This window comes from Coregonus lavaretus (genome assembly GCF_964263955.1).
Source record: "Coregonus lavaretus genome assembly, contig: HAP1_SCAFFOLD_545, whole genome shotgun sequence".
Taxonomy (NCBI): Eukaryota; Metazoa; Chordata; class Actinopteri; order Salmoniformes; family Salmonidae; genus Coregonus; species Coregonus lavaretus.
The window spans coordinates 318,086-335,883 of NW_028160696.1; the positions used below are offsets into that span (position 1 = coordinate 318,086).

At 41.5% G+C, this 17,798-nt stretch overlaps 2 protein-coding genes across 2 annotated transcripts; both read right to left on the minus strand.

Moving 5' to 3' along the window:
• Positions 1-332: 332 nt before the first annotated feature.
• Positions 333-8,831, minus strand: LOC311121533 (glucoside xylosyltransferase 1-like). Its single transcript, XM_084196011.1, has 7 exons — positions 8,532-8,831; positions 7,022-7,208; positions 5,689-5,820; positions 4,815-5,066; positions 4,489-4,612; positions 3,916-4,088; positions 333-2,020 (listed from the first exon to the last, which is right to left on the minus strand). The coding sequence occupies exons 1-7, from the start codon at positions 8,762-8,764 to the stop codon at positions 1,853-1,855; spliced, it is 1,269 nt and encodes a 422-aa protein (XP_084052137.1). The 5' UTR covers positions 8,765-8,831; the 3' UTR covers positions 333-1,852.
• Positions 8,832-12,577: 3,746 nt separating this feature from the next.
• On the minus strand, positions 12,578-17,669 carry LOC311121536 (YY1-associated factor 2-like; the record flags this gene model as incomplete). The annotated part of the gene is made up of 2 exons (XM_084196019.1): positions 12,578-14,541; positions 17,476-17,669. Coding segments are annotated over 2 exons (477 nt in total), but the record flags the coding sequence as incomplete, so codon positions are not given.
• Between the last annotated feature and the right edge of the window lie 129 nt (positions 17,670-17,798).

A 17,798-nucleotide genomic window follows, 5' to 3' on the forward strand; every position in this document is an offset into this window, starting at 1 on the left:
ATGCTGAGCATCAGTGAAAATCGAACAATCTAAAAGGACCACCGCTGGTGGCTAGGAGTTTGTACCGTCGTTTGCTTGAAGTTGAGGTGATGAAACAATCAACGGAGATAATAGCCAAGCCACATGCCAAGCACTACTTCACAAGAGTTATTAGGGCTTTGGCAGGGAATATCAGACATTAATGTTGACATCATGAATAGTTGTAAAATACTATCTCCACTATGTAGGTGTTAACTGTAGGCACACTCATAAAGCATTTATACTTGATTTATTGACAGATTGACTCCCATCTAGACAGCACAGGCAGCACCCCATACCGTTATTGATGCATAGATATTTTGATGGCATACATTTTGTAAACTGTGTATATTTCTCCCACATTTAGTCATGAATCCCCCTCAATGTAATAGGTGAACCTGACGTTGATACGGTCTCTCCTCTAGTCTAGCTAACTGCTGTGCATGATGCATAAATGCTGCCATCTGGTGGCAAACTATCAAATTGCGTACTACTGGATTTAACAGAATACATTAGGTATTGGTTAAGATACAGTGAGAGACGTATGCAAAAAGGTGCGTCCTACCTTTATGGTACAAAATATACTGCATTTTCCTGTTTACACATAAAAAACACACAAAGTAAACATAAGGAAGATAAGTATTGTAAAAATGACTAAACATTTTCAAGAAGATCATTCTTCTATGACAGACGGAAGGAAGTTGTTTGTTTTGACAGTCATTGTTTCCAACATACATTCAATAGTGCAAAAAACTTTGGCATTAGCTATAAACACAACACAAACTAATGTACAACAGTAACACAATCTGTCGTCTGAACAATAAATCAACACATTAAAACTGACTGACTGCAGAGCAAAAGTGGTTCTTCAAAGACAATATTCCAGCATGTTTTAAGGACAGAATTGCCCATACCATCAAAGTAACACAGACTTTTCTAAATATATGAAATCGATCAGTGCAAAAAAGATGGACGGCTTCATCCACAATAAAGCGAATAAAATCTTTACAACAAAGAAAAGTGTATACAGAGAGAAGGCAATAGTTGAACTGGTTGTAACTATTTCTTAAGTAAACAAATACTGAAACAAAAACTAAAGAACAACAATAAACAACTGAAAACATCCAGAACTCCCATTCATCCTCATCTTTGCTGCATTGTGTTCCACTTATCTTAATATATAAAGGGGAAAGTGCATTTGAGATAAAGCAAACTGCAAAATAGCTTCTGGTCTGTGCCTTCTTCTTCTCTAATGGCACTATGCTGTTCACATTACGGCAGAAAGCTCAGAGTAGCTCTTTGTCAATAGGAGAGGTACAATTTAGCTTAGAAAGACTGTTTCAGTTTAGTCATGTCCTGCAGGCCGGATAAGACCATTGTGGCCAATTCTCCAATATGGATAGCAAGGCCTCTTACATACAGCAGACAGCACTATTAAAGTAGTACCTCATCAGCACTGGAAATGCCATATAGCCTACTATATAGATGACTTTGTCCAGAGAAACGCTGAACAAGATATGGGATCTGTAGTGATGACAGTCATCCTTCACACAAACAGTATGTATCTCCAGCATATGAAGTCACCAATGTCCATGTAGTCTCTTCCTTCAACCATGTATCTGTAGACACTGTAGGTGCCCAGTAGGCATGAGACAGAAGACCATGAAATGAAACAGAGCAGGCACTATCTCAACTTGTCCAATAAGAAACACCCATTTTCGTTTTTCCGTTACAAACTGTTTTGCTACATTGCGCTCCAATGAACAGGACCCAGGCTACCATCTGTCTGACCATGACAACACTATAGGACAGTCTGGAGGCCCAGTACATCAGACTACCGTCCATGTGGACGCTGAGCATCTCTGTTGACGTTGGCCAGGCTGTCAGCCAGTCTCTTAGTAAACAGAACATGTGATTTACCACAGTATGAACGGGTAGTCTTCAACAGCTCTTCTTCCAGTGGGACCAGCAGGGAGCTTACAGGATCCTCCCCAAACGAGTACTGAGAAAAATAACATTCTGTTATCAAACAGGCCCTAAATCTGATGTCCACAGTTATAGATATCTACTACAGCTATGGACAGAAAATGCATTACATTTTAGTCATTTGGCAGCTCTTATACAGAGCGACTTACAATTATTACAATTCACCATCTTACGATTCACATCATTGCATGCTTTTAAAGTGTGATGAAATAGACGGGCAGTGAAACGTGTTTAATATGTATAAAGCCTAAGAAAGACTTTCTTTTCATTAGAATAAAGAGTTCCTGAAGCTGCTGAGGTGTTGTAGAGAGATAAAACCCTCAACGTGGTTAAATCACACTTTATTATCCTCCTCAGTCCAGCTACAGATCCAGAACCAGTCTTCCCCGCTTCCCAATAATGGAAGAACCTTTACAGCACTCACAGGAAATCAAAGTGAATTACTATTTTACGTCCTCTCATTTGGTTCAGTCCCTGATATTGGGTTACTAAAAGTTAAGGCACACATACCCCCCCCCCCACCGGTCATAAAGCTCCATTTCCAATGTGTGTATTGTTTTTATGTGGATGATGGAACACTGTGCTAGTGGAGACTGAGCTTGTAAATGTACCATCAGCACTAAAACTTTACTGCTCTTTCCTGGGCCTTGGTTTTACTGTGGCTTTAATACTCTCAGATATTATGTATGAGGTGTGTGTGTGTGTGTGTGTGTTTGTGTGTGTGTGTGTGTGTGTGTGTGTGTGTGTGTGTGTGTGTGTGTGTGTGTGTGTGTGTGTGTGTGTGTGTGTGTGTGTGTGTGTGTGTGTGTGTGTGTGTGTATGTGTGTGTGTGTCAGATGTACTGAGAGGCAAAGACACAATATTGACCAGGCATCTTTCTGATAGATGCTCGATGCTTAGTTAATAGGAAAGCAACACAAACCTGGACATTGATGACGTCATTAAACAAATGCCCACTGTAGTCGATATCATTAAAACAACTGATCATTTAGAACACATCCTTATGAGGAAATGTGTTTCACTCAACACTGAAACTTGTGGAGATCTGCATAGAAGAGGTCTGGACACACAAACAAACATTTCCTTACACACCTAATACACAATCAATGAAAGACAATCAAGTTGTTTTCCCATCTGGAAACCCTGATTAGTGATTGTTTGGTTTACCTGTCGTATAGCGTCGTAGACGGCCCTGAAGGCGGGCTATAATACTGCTCTGTGATTGTTTGGTTTACCTGTCATGTGGCGTCGTAGATCTTTGATCGTTTAGCCTACCTGATGTATAGCATTGTAGACAACACTGCTCTGTGATCGTTTAGCCTACCTGTCGTATGACTTTGTAGACAACACTGCTCTGTGATCGTTTAGCCTACCTGTCGTATGGCGTTGTAGACAACACTGCTCTGTGATCGTTTAGCCTACCTGTCGTATAGCGTTGTAGACAACACTGCTCTGTGATCGTTTAGCCTACCTGTCGTATGGCGTTGTAGACAACACTGCTCTGTGATCGTTTAGCCTACCTGTCGTATGGCGTTGTAGACAACACTGCTCTGTGATCGTTTAGCCTACCTGTCGTATGGCGTTGTAGTAACACTGCTCTGTGATCGTTTAGCCTACCTGTCGTATGGCGTTGTAGAGAACACTGCTCTGGGATCGTTTAGCCTACCTGTCGTATGGCGTTGTAGACAACACTGCTCTGTGATCGTTTAGCCTACCTGTCGTATGGCGTTGTAGAGAACACTGCTCTGTGATCGTTTAGCCTACCTGTCGTATGGCGTTGTAGAGAACACTGCTCTGTGATCGTTTAGCCTACCTGTCGTATGGCGTTGTAGAGAACACTGCTCTGTGATCGTTTATCCTACCTGTCGTATGGCGTTGTAGAGAACACTGCTCTGTGATCGTTTAGCCTACCTGTCGTATGGCATCGTAGACAGCTCTGAAGGCAGGCTGTTTGAGGTCATGGTACACTCCTCTGTTCCCGTGCAGGATAAAGATACCCTCCTCCTCCGCGGAGCCACAGTTACTGCCGTAGATACAGTGGTCTGGACGGTAGTTCCAGTGGCAGGGGACTTCCAACAGACACTCTGGAGGGGGAGAGACAAGGGCTAGTTTAGAGGGGCACAAGTCTAATACTCCTGCTTTTCTCATCACCCTGGAGCTCAGTTGGCATCTCCACACACCTTATTAGCCAGGTAAACAATAAGACAAGACAACACACTGCTGCCCTGGAGGGCTGACGCTGGGATCCCTGCCCCAACTATTCCATTTCAGAGGTTCACGTTTCTAATCATATTGAATGGTGTGTTAAACCAGCTATGTGTTGAGTCTCCTCAGGGTTGTGATGGAAGATGATGCTGAGCAGGTCCTGGTCTCCCCAGGTCATGTTTAGTTTATATGTCGACTATAACAACCCTATACACTGTCTATATGTCATGTATGTCATCATGTGGTGTGATAAGGGAGGAGCTGAGCTGGGAGTCTCACCAGGGTTGTGATGGAAGATGATGTTGAGCAGGTCCTGGTCTCCCCAGGTCATGTTTAGTTTATATTTCTGCAGCAGTGGCATCAGCAGCTCCTCCCACCTCAGACCCACTGACGTCATGTCATTCTGATCACACAGAACAGGACAGGGGGGTGTTACATTGTGTAAAATCGAAGAGCCTGCGCAAACATCTTCATTATGAGTTTTATTTGTCATTCATTCAACAGGGATAATATATTTGTAGAAAATGTATCTTCTCCTGTCTCTGGATGACATTAAATCTGATTGTATTGCAATGGTGACCTCTGTTGGTCGAAGTTTATATTACCTTGAAGTATGTGGCCCTGATGCGGGTCATGTTCATGAGCATGACCCCAGAGTTGATGCCCGTCCTGCCATAGTAGGGGTGACGGGCGAAGCGGTTGTACCAGGCGATACGTGGCTCCTCGTGCTCCGGCGCCATGGCAGCAAGCTGGGTAGCGTTGAAGTGAACGAGCAGGGACCACAGAGCGTCCACAGGCTGGAGGAACAAGATGTCTGAGTCCACGTAGACTAGAGAGTCCACCTCCTTTAGGATGAGCTGGGGGACAGAGATAGAGGTTAGAGGTCAGAGGCCAGGAACAAGATGTCTGAGTCCACGTAGACTAGAGAGTCCACCTCCTTTAGGATGAGCTGGGGGACAGAGATAGAGGTTAGAGGTCAGAGGCCAGGAACAAGATGTCTGAGTCCACGTAGACTAGAGAGTCCACCTCCTTTAGGATGAGCTGGGGGACAGAGATAGAGGTTAGAGGTCAGAGGCCAGGAACAAGATGTCTGAGTCCACGTAGACTAGAGAGTCCACCTCCTTTAGGATGAGCTGGGGGACAGAGATAGAGGTTAGAGGTCAGAGGCCAGGAACAAGATGTCTGAGTCCACGTAGACTAGAGAGTCCACCTCCTTTAGGATGAGCTGGGGGACAGAGATAGAGGTTAGAGGTCAGAGGCCAGGAACAAGATGTCTGAGTCCACCTCCTTTAGGATCAACTGAAGACGACAGAGAGAATCAGAAACACAGACACCTCAGTTAGCAGTGTACACATTTACAGTCACACTTTTAGTCACACTTTTACAGTCACTCTAAGACATTATTTTGAGGCCCTGGAAATCAACATCATGCTAATATTTAATTAAAGAAAATAGTATTTCTCCAGCTATGAAACTCACAGGTAGGAACAGTCTCTGAGAAGCACATGGTTTGAAGAGTTTCTTCCACTCTCCAGCGTTCTCATTGGGGAAGGTGATGGGGTACATAGTGTAGTTAAACCTGGAGCGGAACGGACCTGGCCACGACTCCAACTAAACACAGAACAAGACAAACAGACAGGTGTTATTACATGGAGGTTTAAAAGAGAGAGGCAAACACTCAAATGTTTATAGACAAGATAGATAACCTCTAGGCCACAGGTGTCAGACTCATCCCACGGAGGGCCGAGTGTCTGTGGGTTTTCACTCCTCCCTTGTACTTGAGTGATGAATTAAGGTCACTAATTAGTAAAGAATTCCCCTCACCTGGTTGTCTAGGGCTTAATTGAAAGAAAAAAGAAAACACCTTCCTAATATTGAGTTGCACCCCCTTTTGCCCTCAGAACAGTCTCAATTCGTCAGGGCATGGACTCTACAAGGTGTTGAAAGCGTTCCACAGGGATGCTGGCCCATGTTGACTCCAATGCTTCCCACAGTTGTGCCAAGTTGGCTGGATGTCCTTTTGGTGGTGGACCAGTCTTGATACACACAGGAAATTGTTGAGCGTGAAAAACCCAGCAGTGTTGCAGTTCTTGACACAAACCGGTGCGCCTGGCACCTACTACAATACCCCGTTCAAAGGCACTTAAATATTTTGTCTTGCCCATTCACCCTCTGAATGGCACACATACACAATCCATGTCTCAATTGTCTCAAGGCTTAAAAATCCTTCTTTAACCTGTCTCCTCCCCTTCATCTACACTGATTGAAGTGGATTTAAGTCGCTTTGGATAAGAGCGTCTGCTAAATGACGTAAATGTAAATGTAATTTAACAAGCGACGTCAATAAGGGATCATAGCTTTCACCTGGATTCACCTGGTCAGTCTATGTCATGGAGCAGGTAGCTTAGTGGTTAAGAGCGTTGTGCCAGTAACCGAAAGGTCGCTGGTTCTAATACTCGAGCTGACTAGGTGAAAAATCTGTCGATGTGCCCTTGAGCAAGGCTAATTGCTCCTGTAAGTCGCTCTGGATAAGAGCGTCTGCTAAATGACTCAAATGTAAAGAGCAGGTGTTCTTAATGTTTTGTCCTCTCAGTGTGTACTTCTGATACATCATAAAAGTGTTCATTACATGTGCACTGGACCAAATGGGATTCTGTTGAAGCCTACATGCTAGAGTTGTGATGTAGATGCTATTACATTATCATATTAGGGCATGTAATATTACAACGTCATTATCACATCTCATTACTACCACATTATTATGACTCCAATCATAGGCTATAGGCCTAGTCCTCTATCCAGTCCTACTCACAGCTTCTATAAAGCTGGCGTGCAGCTGGTCTTCAGCAAAGATGTGCAGACACAGTGGTTTGATGCTGAGCATAACAGCAGACTTCAGCATGGTGAGTGTCTCCTCTAGTCTCTGTCCACAGGCCACTACAGCCAGATGCATGGGTGCAGCCGTCCTAACACGGCCCCCTGCTTTCCTCATGATGTACCTGCAAATAAAGAGATTTATGACAGAGTTAAATCAAAGTTTGTTTAATTTAAAAAGGTTAAAACCTTCCTCTGTCAATGATTTGTGTCAGGTTCACCAACTGGTTCAGCATCTCTTCACTTAGTGCTGTTCTGCTCTTCCAAACAATGAGGGAGGCATGCTTGTAGACTTCTCTTGCCAGGCGAACAGCTCTTTGCCCTGTAATTCCCCTCCTCTCTCCCAACCTCCAAGTCTCATATCTAAAGTAAATATTTGAGAGAGTCTGAGAGGATTTGAAAAGCCAACCAAATGCCTGCCACCGCCAGCTAAACTGAATATTTGACAGAGATCCCTTGCTTGACTGAAGAGGAACAAAGCAGTAAGGTTAGCATTTAAAAGTTGTTGTAGGAGGGAAGAGAAGGGGGGGTTGTTTGTCTAGGCAACCCGATTATCTTGTTTGTCATTCACACTAGTTTGTCAACTGTAACAAACTGTTAAAGGCTATAACCACCCATTTAATTGCACATCCTGGTGTGCATGAATGAAAATAGGGGTTGCTTAGCAACCCAGTAGAGAGACAACTGCAATCTGTTTTCCAAGTATTTTATCTGTTTTCTGAATATTATTTTATAATGTCAACTTTTTCCAACTATTCTGTGCTAATGCTTTTCTGGTGTAACTACTGACTGATGCCCACATGCGCTTGTCTCAAGACATCTGTAATGTAAACTAGTAGCTCAGCCAGTCACACCTCAAAGGGTTGGTAAAAAGGGTGAAGGAAAACCAATCAGCTATGAAAATAAATCTGTGTCACTCTTGATGTTGGGGACATTCTCAATAATCAAGGCAAGAAGAAAGATACGTTATTGAACCACCATGCGCGCTAGTGAAACTAGTTCGACCAGTCAACTTCTATGCAGAAAAAAAACGTATGTTTCTTTATTACAGGTACATAAATGCTATATAGAGTTTTTTTTGCCCAGATATATTTTGATATATTTACATGTCTTTGCAAGCAGCAATTGATCTAATGTATTTGTTTGTGCTGGAACTGCAAGTACACAATGGCCATGACCATAGTGAAAGTGGGATAGGATGCAACAAGTTAGCCAGAGGAATTGTTACAATGTGTCTTGTATCTTGTTGTAGCATCATTGTTTCACAAAGAGACAACTTGATGAAAAACACTTTCACCTGATACTATTGTGGAGAACACATATGTCAATGGAGCACATTCCAATACATTACTTGCAGAGGAAATTATTTTTCACCAGGACAGTTATGCATTCATTTTTTTAAAGCCTTTTGAAGTTTATTACAATCGAATAAGCAGTGTAACTATTACCTAGTGTACCAGTGTTCATCGCCGGGGCCTGTTTTGTCCGGCCCTCGCCTGGTTTCTTGTCCAATGTCCCTTCGCTGAGAGGCCGCGACTCGATGGAGGAAAGTCCTCCCACCCACTCCTCCTCCTCCTCCTCCGACCGACAGATCGAAATAAAATAGTTTACTATACACGTACAAGGCCGAGAACACGGCAAACAACATGCACAAGAGGAATGCACGAATGTAACGCCGCATTATTAAGAGTAAAAGCGCTTTCAAAACTCAAAGTCATGACACAGAACGAAGCTGGCTACCATTCACACTGCAGGCAAGACGCTGTTCTGTGAGAACCGTTGGGGGAAGGGAGGAGTATAAATAAAAGTGAATCCCCTTCCCCCGTCTGTGTGTGACTGAGAAGTAGGCTATACAATAAATATACTTTTCAAACCCACATTCATGAGGAAATATCAGAGCATCCTTCTGATATTACTGATATTATGTTTTTATTGTTGGCCTATGATAAATGAAACTGCATTTTATTTTATGGGTTCGGTGGTTACAGATTATCCACTAGATGGCGCTATCGGTGGTGTTAAAAAGCCTGGCTTTTCATCCTTGATTGCCTTTGTCTGGCCCACTCCAGTGGCTATGTCGTAGGATCGGACTACTCTATCTACAGCGCCTTCAGGAAGTATTCACACCCCTTGACTTTTTCCACATTTTGTTGTGTTACAGCCTGAATTTAAAATTGATTAACTTGAGATTGTGTCACTGGCCTACACACAGTAGCCCATAATGTCAAAGTGTAATTATGTTTTTAGAAATGTTGACAAATTAATAAAAAAATGAAAAGCTGAAATGTCTTGAGTCAATAAGTATTAAACCCCTTTGTTTTGGCAGGCCTAAATAAATTCAGGAGTAAAAATGTGCTTAACAGGTCACCAAATAAATTGCATGCACTCTGTGTGCAATAACAGTGTTCAACATGATTTTTGAATAATAATAATAATAATATGCCATTTAGCAGACGCTTTTATCCAAAGCGACTTACAGTCATGCGTGCATACATTTTTTTTGTGTATGGGTGGTCCCGGGGATCGAACCCACTACCTTGGCGTTACAAGCGCCGTGCTCTACCAGCTGAGCTACAGAGGACCACTCATCTGACTACCTCATCTCTGTACCCCACACATACAGATAATTGTAAGGTCCCTCAGTCGAGAAGTGAATTTCAAACACAGATTCAACCATAAAGATCAGGGAGGTTTTCCAATGCCTCGCAAAGAAGGGCACCTATTGGTAAATGGGTAAAAATCTAATAAAAAACAGATATGATATCCCTTTGAGCATTGTGAAGTTATTAATTACACTTTGGATGGTGTATCAACACACACAGTCACTACAAAGATACAGGTGTCCTTCCTAACTCAGTTGCCGGAGAGGAAGGAAACCGCACAGGGATTTAACCACGGGGCCAATGGTGAATTTAAAACAGTTACAGAGTTTAATGGCTGTGATAGGAGATAACTGAGGATGGATCAACAACATTGTAGTTACTCCAACAATATTAAGCTAAATGACAAAGTGAAAAGAAGGAAGCTTGTACAGAATAAAATGCATCCTGTTTGCAATAAGGCACTAAAATAAAACAGCATAAAAGGTACAAAGAAATGAACTTTGAACCTGAATACGAAGTGTTATGTTTGGGGCAAATCCGACACAACACATCAGAGTACCACTCCTCATATTTTCAAGCATGGTGGTGGCTGCATCATGATATTGGTATGCAGGTCATCGGCAAGGGCTAGACTTGAAAATGTCTGTCTAGCAATGATCAGATCAACAACCAACTTGACAAAGCTTGAATCATTTTTAAAAGAATAATGTGCAAATATTGCACAATCCAGGTGTGCAAAAGCTCTTAGAGATTTACCCAGAAAGACTTACAGCTGTAATCACTGCCAAAGGTGATTCTAACATGAATTGACACAGGAGGGTTGAATACTTATCTAATCAAGATATAGTGTTATTTTTCATTTTTATATATATATACACAGTGGTGTGAAAAAGTGTTTGCCCCTTTCCTGATTTTTGTCACACTTAAATGTTTCAGATCATCAAACAAATTTAAATATTAGTCAAAGATAACAGAAGTAAACACAAAATGCAGTTTTGAAATGAAGGCTGTTATTATTAAGGGAAAACAAAATCCAAACCCACATGGCCCTGTGTGAAAAAGTGATTGCCCCCTACAACCTAATAACTGGTTGGGCCACCCTTAGCAGCAACAACTGCAATCAAGCGTTTGCGATAACTTGCAATGAGTCTTTTACCGCGCTATGGAGGAATTTTGGCCCACTCATCTTTGCAGAATTGTTGTAATTCAGCCACATTGGAGGGTTTTCGAGCATGAACTGCCTTTTTAAGGTCATGCATTACATTACACGTACATTTTAGTCATTTAGCAGACGCTCTTATCCAGAGCGACTTACAGTTAGTGAATACATATTTTTTTATACTGGCCCCCCGTGGGAATCGAACCCACAACCCTGGCGTTGCAAACGCCATGCTCTATCAACTGAGCTACATCCCTGCCGGCCATTCCCTCCCCTACCCTGGGCCAATTGTGCGCCGCCCATGAGTCTCCCGGTCGTGGCCGGCTGCGACAGAGCCTGGATTCGAACCAGGATCTCTAGTGGCACAGTTAGCACTGCGATGCAGTGCCTTAGACCACTGCGCCACTCAGGAGTACATGCCACAGCATCTCAATAGGATTCAGGTCAGGACTTTGACTAGGCCACTCCAAAGTCTTCATTTTGTTTGTCTTCAGCCATTCAGAGGTGGACTTGCTGGTGTGTTTTGGATCATTGTCCTGCTGCAGAACCCAAGTTCGCTTCAGCTTGAGGACACGAACAGATGGCCGGACATTCTCCTTCAGGATTTTTTGGTAGACAGCAGAATTCATGGTTCCATTTATCACAGCAAGTCTTCCAGGTCCTGAAACAGCAAAACAGGCCCAGACCATCACACTACCACCACCATATTTTACTGTTGGTATGATGTCCTTTACTGAAATGCGGTGTTACTTTTACGCCAGATGTAATGGGACACACACCTTCCAAAAAGTTCAACTTTTGTCTTGTCAGTCCACAGAGTATTTTCCCAAAGGTCTTGGGGAACATCAAGATGTTTTCTGGCAAAAATGAGACGAGCCTTAATGTTCTTTTTGCTCAGCAGTGGTTTTCGTCTTCGAACTCTGCCATGCAGGCCATTTTTGCCCAGTCTCTTTCTTATGGTGGAGTCATGAACACTGACCTTAACTGAGGCAAGTGAGGCCTGCAGCTCTTTGGATGTTGTTGTGGGGTCTTTTGTGACCTCTTGGATGAGTCGTCGCTGCGCTCATGGGGTAATTTTGGTCGGCCAGCCACTCCTGGGAAGGTTCACCACTGTTCCATGTTTTCGCCATTTGTGGATAATGGCTCTCACTGTGGTTCGCTGGAGTCCCAAAGCTTTAGAAATGGCTTTATAACCTTTTCCAGACTGATGGATCTCAATTACTTTCTTTCTCATTTGTTCCTGAATTTCTTTGGATCTCGGCATGATGTCTAGCTTTTGAGGATCTTTTGGTCTACTTCACTTTGTCAGGCAGGTCCTATTTAAGTGATTCCTTGATTGAGAACAGGTGTGGCAGTAACCAGGCCTGGGTGTGGCTAGAGGAATTGAACTCAGGTGTGATAAACCACAGTTGAGTTGTGTTATAACAGGGGGGGGCAAACACTTTTTCACACAGGGCCATGTAGGTTTGGATTTTGTTTTCCATTAATAATAACAACCTTCATTTCAAAACTGCATTTTGTGTTTACTTGTGTTATCTTTGACTAATATTAAAATTTGTTTGATGATCTGAAACATTTAAGTGTGACAAACATGCAAACAAATAACAAATCAGGAAGGGGCAAACACTTTTTCACACCACTGTATATATATATATATATTTTTTTTTACAAATGTTAGAAATGTTCTTCCACTTTGACAGAGGATTTTGTGTAGATCGTTGACACAAAATTACAAATTAATCAATTTTAATCCCACTCTGTAACAACAAAAAGTCAAGGTGTGAATACTTTCTGAAGGCAGTGTACATCATGTCAATTGTTTCAGTGAAACACCGTGGCTAGAATTGCTTTCACTACTTACCCATTATCGGTCATCAATGATCATCCAAACATACATTCCCTAGAACACTGGGTCATATCCAGGGCAAGCCGTTAAAGTCTATATCTCTATTGTTATAGAACATGGAAGAAAGGCAGAAAGCAGAACTCTTTTCCAATACATAATTCCATTATTTATATCTTTCTTTATAGACATTGAACCATGTAATCAACCAAGTTGTCCATACATTTCTAAACAGCAAAGCTTGGCAGAAACAAAACAAATGATGTAACGGTGAATGTCGTGATACAGTATAATCAATCATTTCAGGTGGTGTTAAAACTGATACAATTCAAAAACAGAATATTTTCTCAAGAATGATAAAACCACACCAGGTCCCAGCTGATGTAGTGAGTCAATGACAATACAATTCAGTCTCCATCACATTCAATCAATAAATGACACTTTACAATTGAGACATGTACCAAAAGAGAGCCCATAGGTTTTCCATCCTCTCCGCATGTACCTCATGTTTTCTCCCATAATGCAACACAAACTGAAGAACTCTGAACCATAATCATCATGTCACGACAGTTCTCATTGGACAGGGGGTTGAAAGTTGAGATGTTGACATGGATAATAACACTGATGTGATGTTATAATACTAGCACATTAAAACAGAGCTGTACAATAGGCTAAGATCAGCTAAATGGAAGGACATGACTTCCTGTTTAGAACAGTTTAGAACACAGGTTTCAAAAAGAGTCAGTTAAATTCACCTAAAGTTAATCAGAGAAATGTCATTAAAACAAACCTTCAGATTCTGGTGTTTTTTGTCCAAAAGCCATCCGCAACTCAAGGTCGGTAATGGATCTAACTTGGAACGGTTTCGTCTCGTCCATCTTGCTAGCTATGACCTGTAGCTGCTAAATGTGTTGATCTAGCTATAACCTATAGCTAGTACTACAGTAAATGTGCATGTCCAGAGATAACATTACATATCAGAGTTGAGGACAGAGGAGTGCGGTTAGAGTGGCCTATGTTAAGCCATGAGTTTGGTCCAGGCCAAGGTCTAGGGGTTGGGGGTCCAGGCCAAGGTCTAGGGGTTGGGGGTCCAGGCCAAGGTCTAGGGGTTGGGGGTCCAGGCCAAGGTCTAGGGGTTGGGGGTCCAGGCCAAGGTCTAGGGGTTGGGGGTCCAGGCCAAGGTCTAGGGGTTGGGGGTCCAGGCCAAGGTCTAGGGGTTGGGGGTCCAGGCCAAGGTCTAGGGGTTGGGGGTCCAGGCCAAGGTCTAGGGGTTGGGGGTCCAGGCCAAGGTCTAGGGGTTGGGGGCCCAGGCCAAGGTCTAGGGGTTGGGGGCCCAGGCCAAGGTCTAGGGGTTGGGGGTCCAGGCCAAGGTCTAGGGGTTGGGGGTCCAGGCCAAGGTCTAGGGGTTGGGGGTCCAGGCCAAGGTCTAGGGGTTGGGGTCCAGGCCAAGGTCTAGGGGTTGCGGGTCTGAGGGTCTGGCGTTCCAGATGTTGGGCTAGGAGTTTGGGGGTCCAGGGCCTCCAACTTGGAGGTCAAGGGGTGGAGGTTCTGGGGTTCCAAGGGGGGTGGTCTAGTGGGACTCTGTCCCGACTAAGAAGTCCTCTCCTCGGGGTGAAGATGACCGTGAGACCCCTCTCTCAGCGTTGTTGTCTGAGCTGGAGCCACTGTGGTGTTCTGCAGACACAGACACAGTGCTGGAGGGGGTGGTAGAGGAGGGAGGTGTGGTGGTGGTGGAGGAGGAGGAGGGGGGAGGTTTGGTTTTCTCCTTAAAGTCTGTGATGATGACAGTCAGGTCTCCAACCGTGACCTCTAAGTGCTGAGCGCTACTCCTGTCAATGTTTTTTAATCTGGGCCTGAGGGCGGGAGAGGAGACAGAGGAGAGGAGACAGAGGAGAGGAGACAGAGGAGAGGAGACAGGTGGATGTTATAAACCTTTGACAGAGAGAGCGAGAAGGATAGGGGTAAACCACACAAACTGGAGCGCTTATGAAATATGTGGAAACCACATACATTTTTACTATCATACTACTTTGATATTACTACATTGACACTATTCATCCTAGTAATAGTCCCATTATCATACTAATAATAATAAACACTATCATGCTACTACTAATAAGAAACACCATCATACTACTACTAATAAGAAACACCATCATACTACTACTAATAAGAAACACCATCATACTACTACTAATAAGAAACACCATCATACTACTACTAATAAGAAACACTATCATACTACTACTAATAAGAAACACCATCATACTACTACTAATAAGAAACACCATCATACTACTACTAATAAGAAACACCATCATACTACTACTAATAAGAAACACTATCATACTACTACTAATAAGAAACACCATCATACTACTACTAATAAGAAACACCATCATACTACTACTAATAAGAAACACCATCATACTACTACTAATAAGAAACACCATCATACTACTACTAATAAGAAACACCATCATACTACTACTAATAAGAAACACCATCACACTACTACTAATAAGAAACACCATCACACTACTACTAATAAGAAACACCATCATACTACTACTAATAAGAAACACCATCATACTACTACTAATAAGAAACACCATCATACTACTACTAATAAGAAACACCATCATACTACTACTAATAAGAAACACCATCATACTACTACTAATAAGAAACACCATCATACTACTACTAATAAGAAACACCATCATACTACTACTAATAAGAAACACCATCACACTACTACTAATAAGAAACACCATCACACTACTACTAATAAGAAACACCATCACACTACTACTAATAAGAAACACCATCACACTACTACTAATAAGAAACACCATCACACTACTACTAATAAGAAACACCATCACACTACTACTAATAAGAAACACCATCATACTACTACTAATAAGAAACACCATCATACTACTACTAATAAGAAACACCATCATACTACTACTAATAAGAAACACCATCATACTACTAGTAATAAGAAACACCATCATACTACTACTAATAAGAAACACCATCATACTACTACTAATAAGAAACACCATCATACTACTACTAATAAGAAACACCATCATACTACTACTAATAAGAAACACCATCATACTACTACTAATAAGAAACACCATCATACTACTACTAATAAGAAACACCATCATACTACTACTAATAAGAAACACCATCATACTACTACTAATAAGAAACACCATCATACTACTACTAATAAGAAACACTATCATACTACTACTAATAGGAAACACCATCATACTACTACTAATAAGAAACACCATCATACTACTACTAATAAGAAACACCATCATACTACTACTAATAAGAAACACCATCATACTACTACTAATAAGAAACACCATCATACTACTACTAATAAGAAACACCATCATACTACTACTAATAAGAAACACCATCATACTACTACTAATAAGAAACACCATCATACTACTACTAATAAGAAACACCATCATACTACTACTAATAAGAAACACCATCATACTACTACTAATAAGAAACACCATCATACTACTACTAATAAGAAACACCATCATACTACTACTAATAAGAAACACCATCATACTACTACTAATAAGAAACACCATCATACTACTACTAATAAGAAACACTATCACACTACTACTAATAAGAAACACCATCATACTACTACTAATAAGAAACACCATCATACTACTACTAATAAGAAACACCATCATACTACTACTAATAAGAAACACCATCATACTACTACTAATAAGAAACACCATCATACTACTACTAATAAGAAACACCATCATACTACTACTAATAAGAAACACCATCATACTACTACTAATAAGAAACACCATCATACTACTACTAATAAGAAACACCATCATACTACTACTAATAAGAAACACCATCATACTACTACTAATAAGAAACACCATCATACTACTACTAATAAGAAACACCATCATACTACTACTAATAAGAAACACCATCATACTACTACTAATAAGAAACACCATCATACTACTACTAATAAGAAACACCATCATACTACTACTAATAAGAAACACCATCATACTACTACTAATAAGAAACACTATCATACTACTACTAATAAGAAACACCATCATACTACTACTAATAAGAAACACCATCATACTACTACTAATAAGAAACACCATCATACTACTACTAATAAGAAACACCATCATACTACTACTAATAAGAAACACCATCATACTACTACTAATAAGAAACACCATCATACTACTACTAATAAGAAACACCATCATACTACTACTAATAAGAAACACCATCATACTACTACTAATAAGAAACACCATCATACTACTACTAATAAGAAACACCATCATACTACTACTAATAAGAAACACCATCATACTACTACTAATAAGAAACACCATCATACTACTACTAATAAGAAACACCATCATACTACTACTAATAAGAAACACTATCATACTACTACTAATAAGAAACACCATCATACTACTACTAATAAGAAACACCATCATACTACTACTAATAAGAAACACCATCATACTACTACTAATAAGAAACACCATCATACTACTACTAATAAGAAACACCATCATACTACTACTAATAAGAAACACCATCATACTACTACTAATAAGAAACACTATCACACCTCTACTACTAATAATAATAATCATCATACAGGTTAAATGCAACAGGTTCATGATAAACAGTTATGTTGTTTATTTGTAAATGCTAACCTCATCTTCTTGTGGCTGTTCTTCTTCACTGTGGGCTCTTTGTCATTCCTCTCCGCTCTGTCCTTCCTGTCCTTCTTGGGCAGCAGCGTGGGCGAGGCGAACTGTGGCGCTACCTGCTGAGCAACCAGCTGGGAGACAGGACGAGGCTTCCTGTAGGAGCACACCGCACCATTAGTGAGACAGGACGAGGCTTCCTGTAGGAGCACACCGCACCATTAGTGAGACAGGACGAGGCTTCTTGTAGGAGCACACCGCACCATTAGTGAGACAGGACGAGGCTTCCTGTAGGAGCACAACGCACCATTAGTGAGACAGGACGAGGC

Bases quoted from the DNA above. Each gene is read 5' to 3' on its own strand.
- LOC311121533 (XM_084196011.1), bottom strand. From the start codon at position 8,764: ATGCGGCGTTACATTCGTGCATTCCTCTTGTGCATGTTGTTTGCCGTG. The intron at 7,209-8,531 runs GTAATAGTTACA...CTTTATTTGCAG, and splicing joins GATGAACACTGGTACACTAG to GTACATCATGAGGAAAGCAG. The intron at 4,089-4,488 runs GTGAGACTCCCA...CTCCCCCTCCAG, and splicing joins CATCTTCCATCACAACCCTG to AGTGTCTGTTGGAAGTCCCC.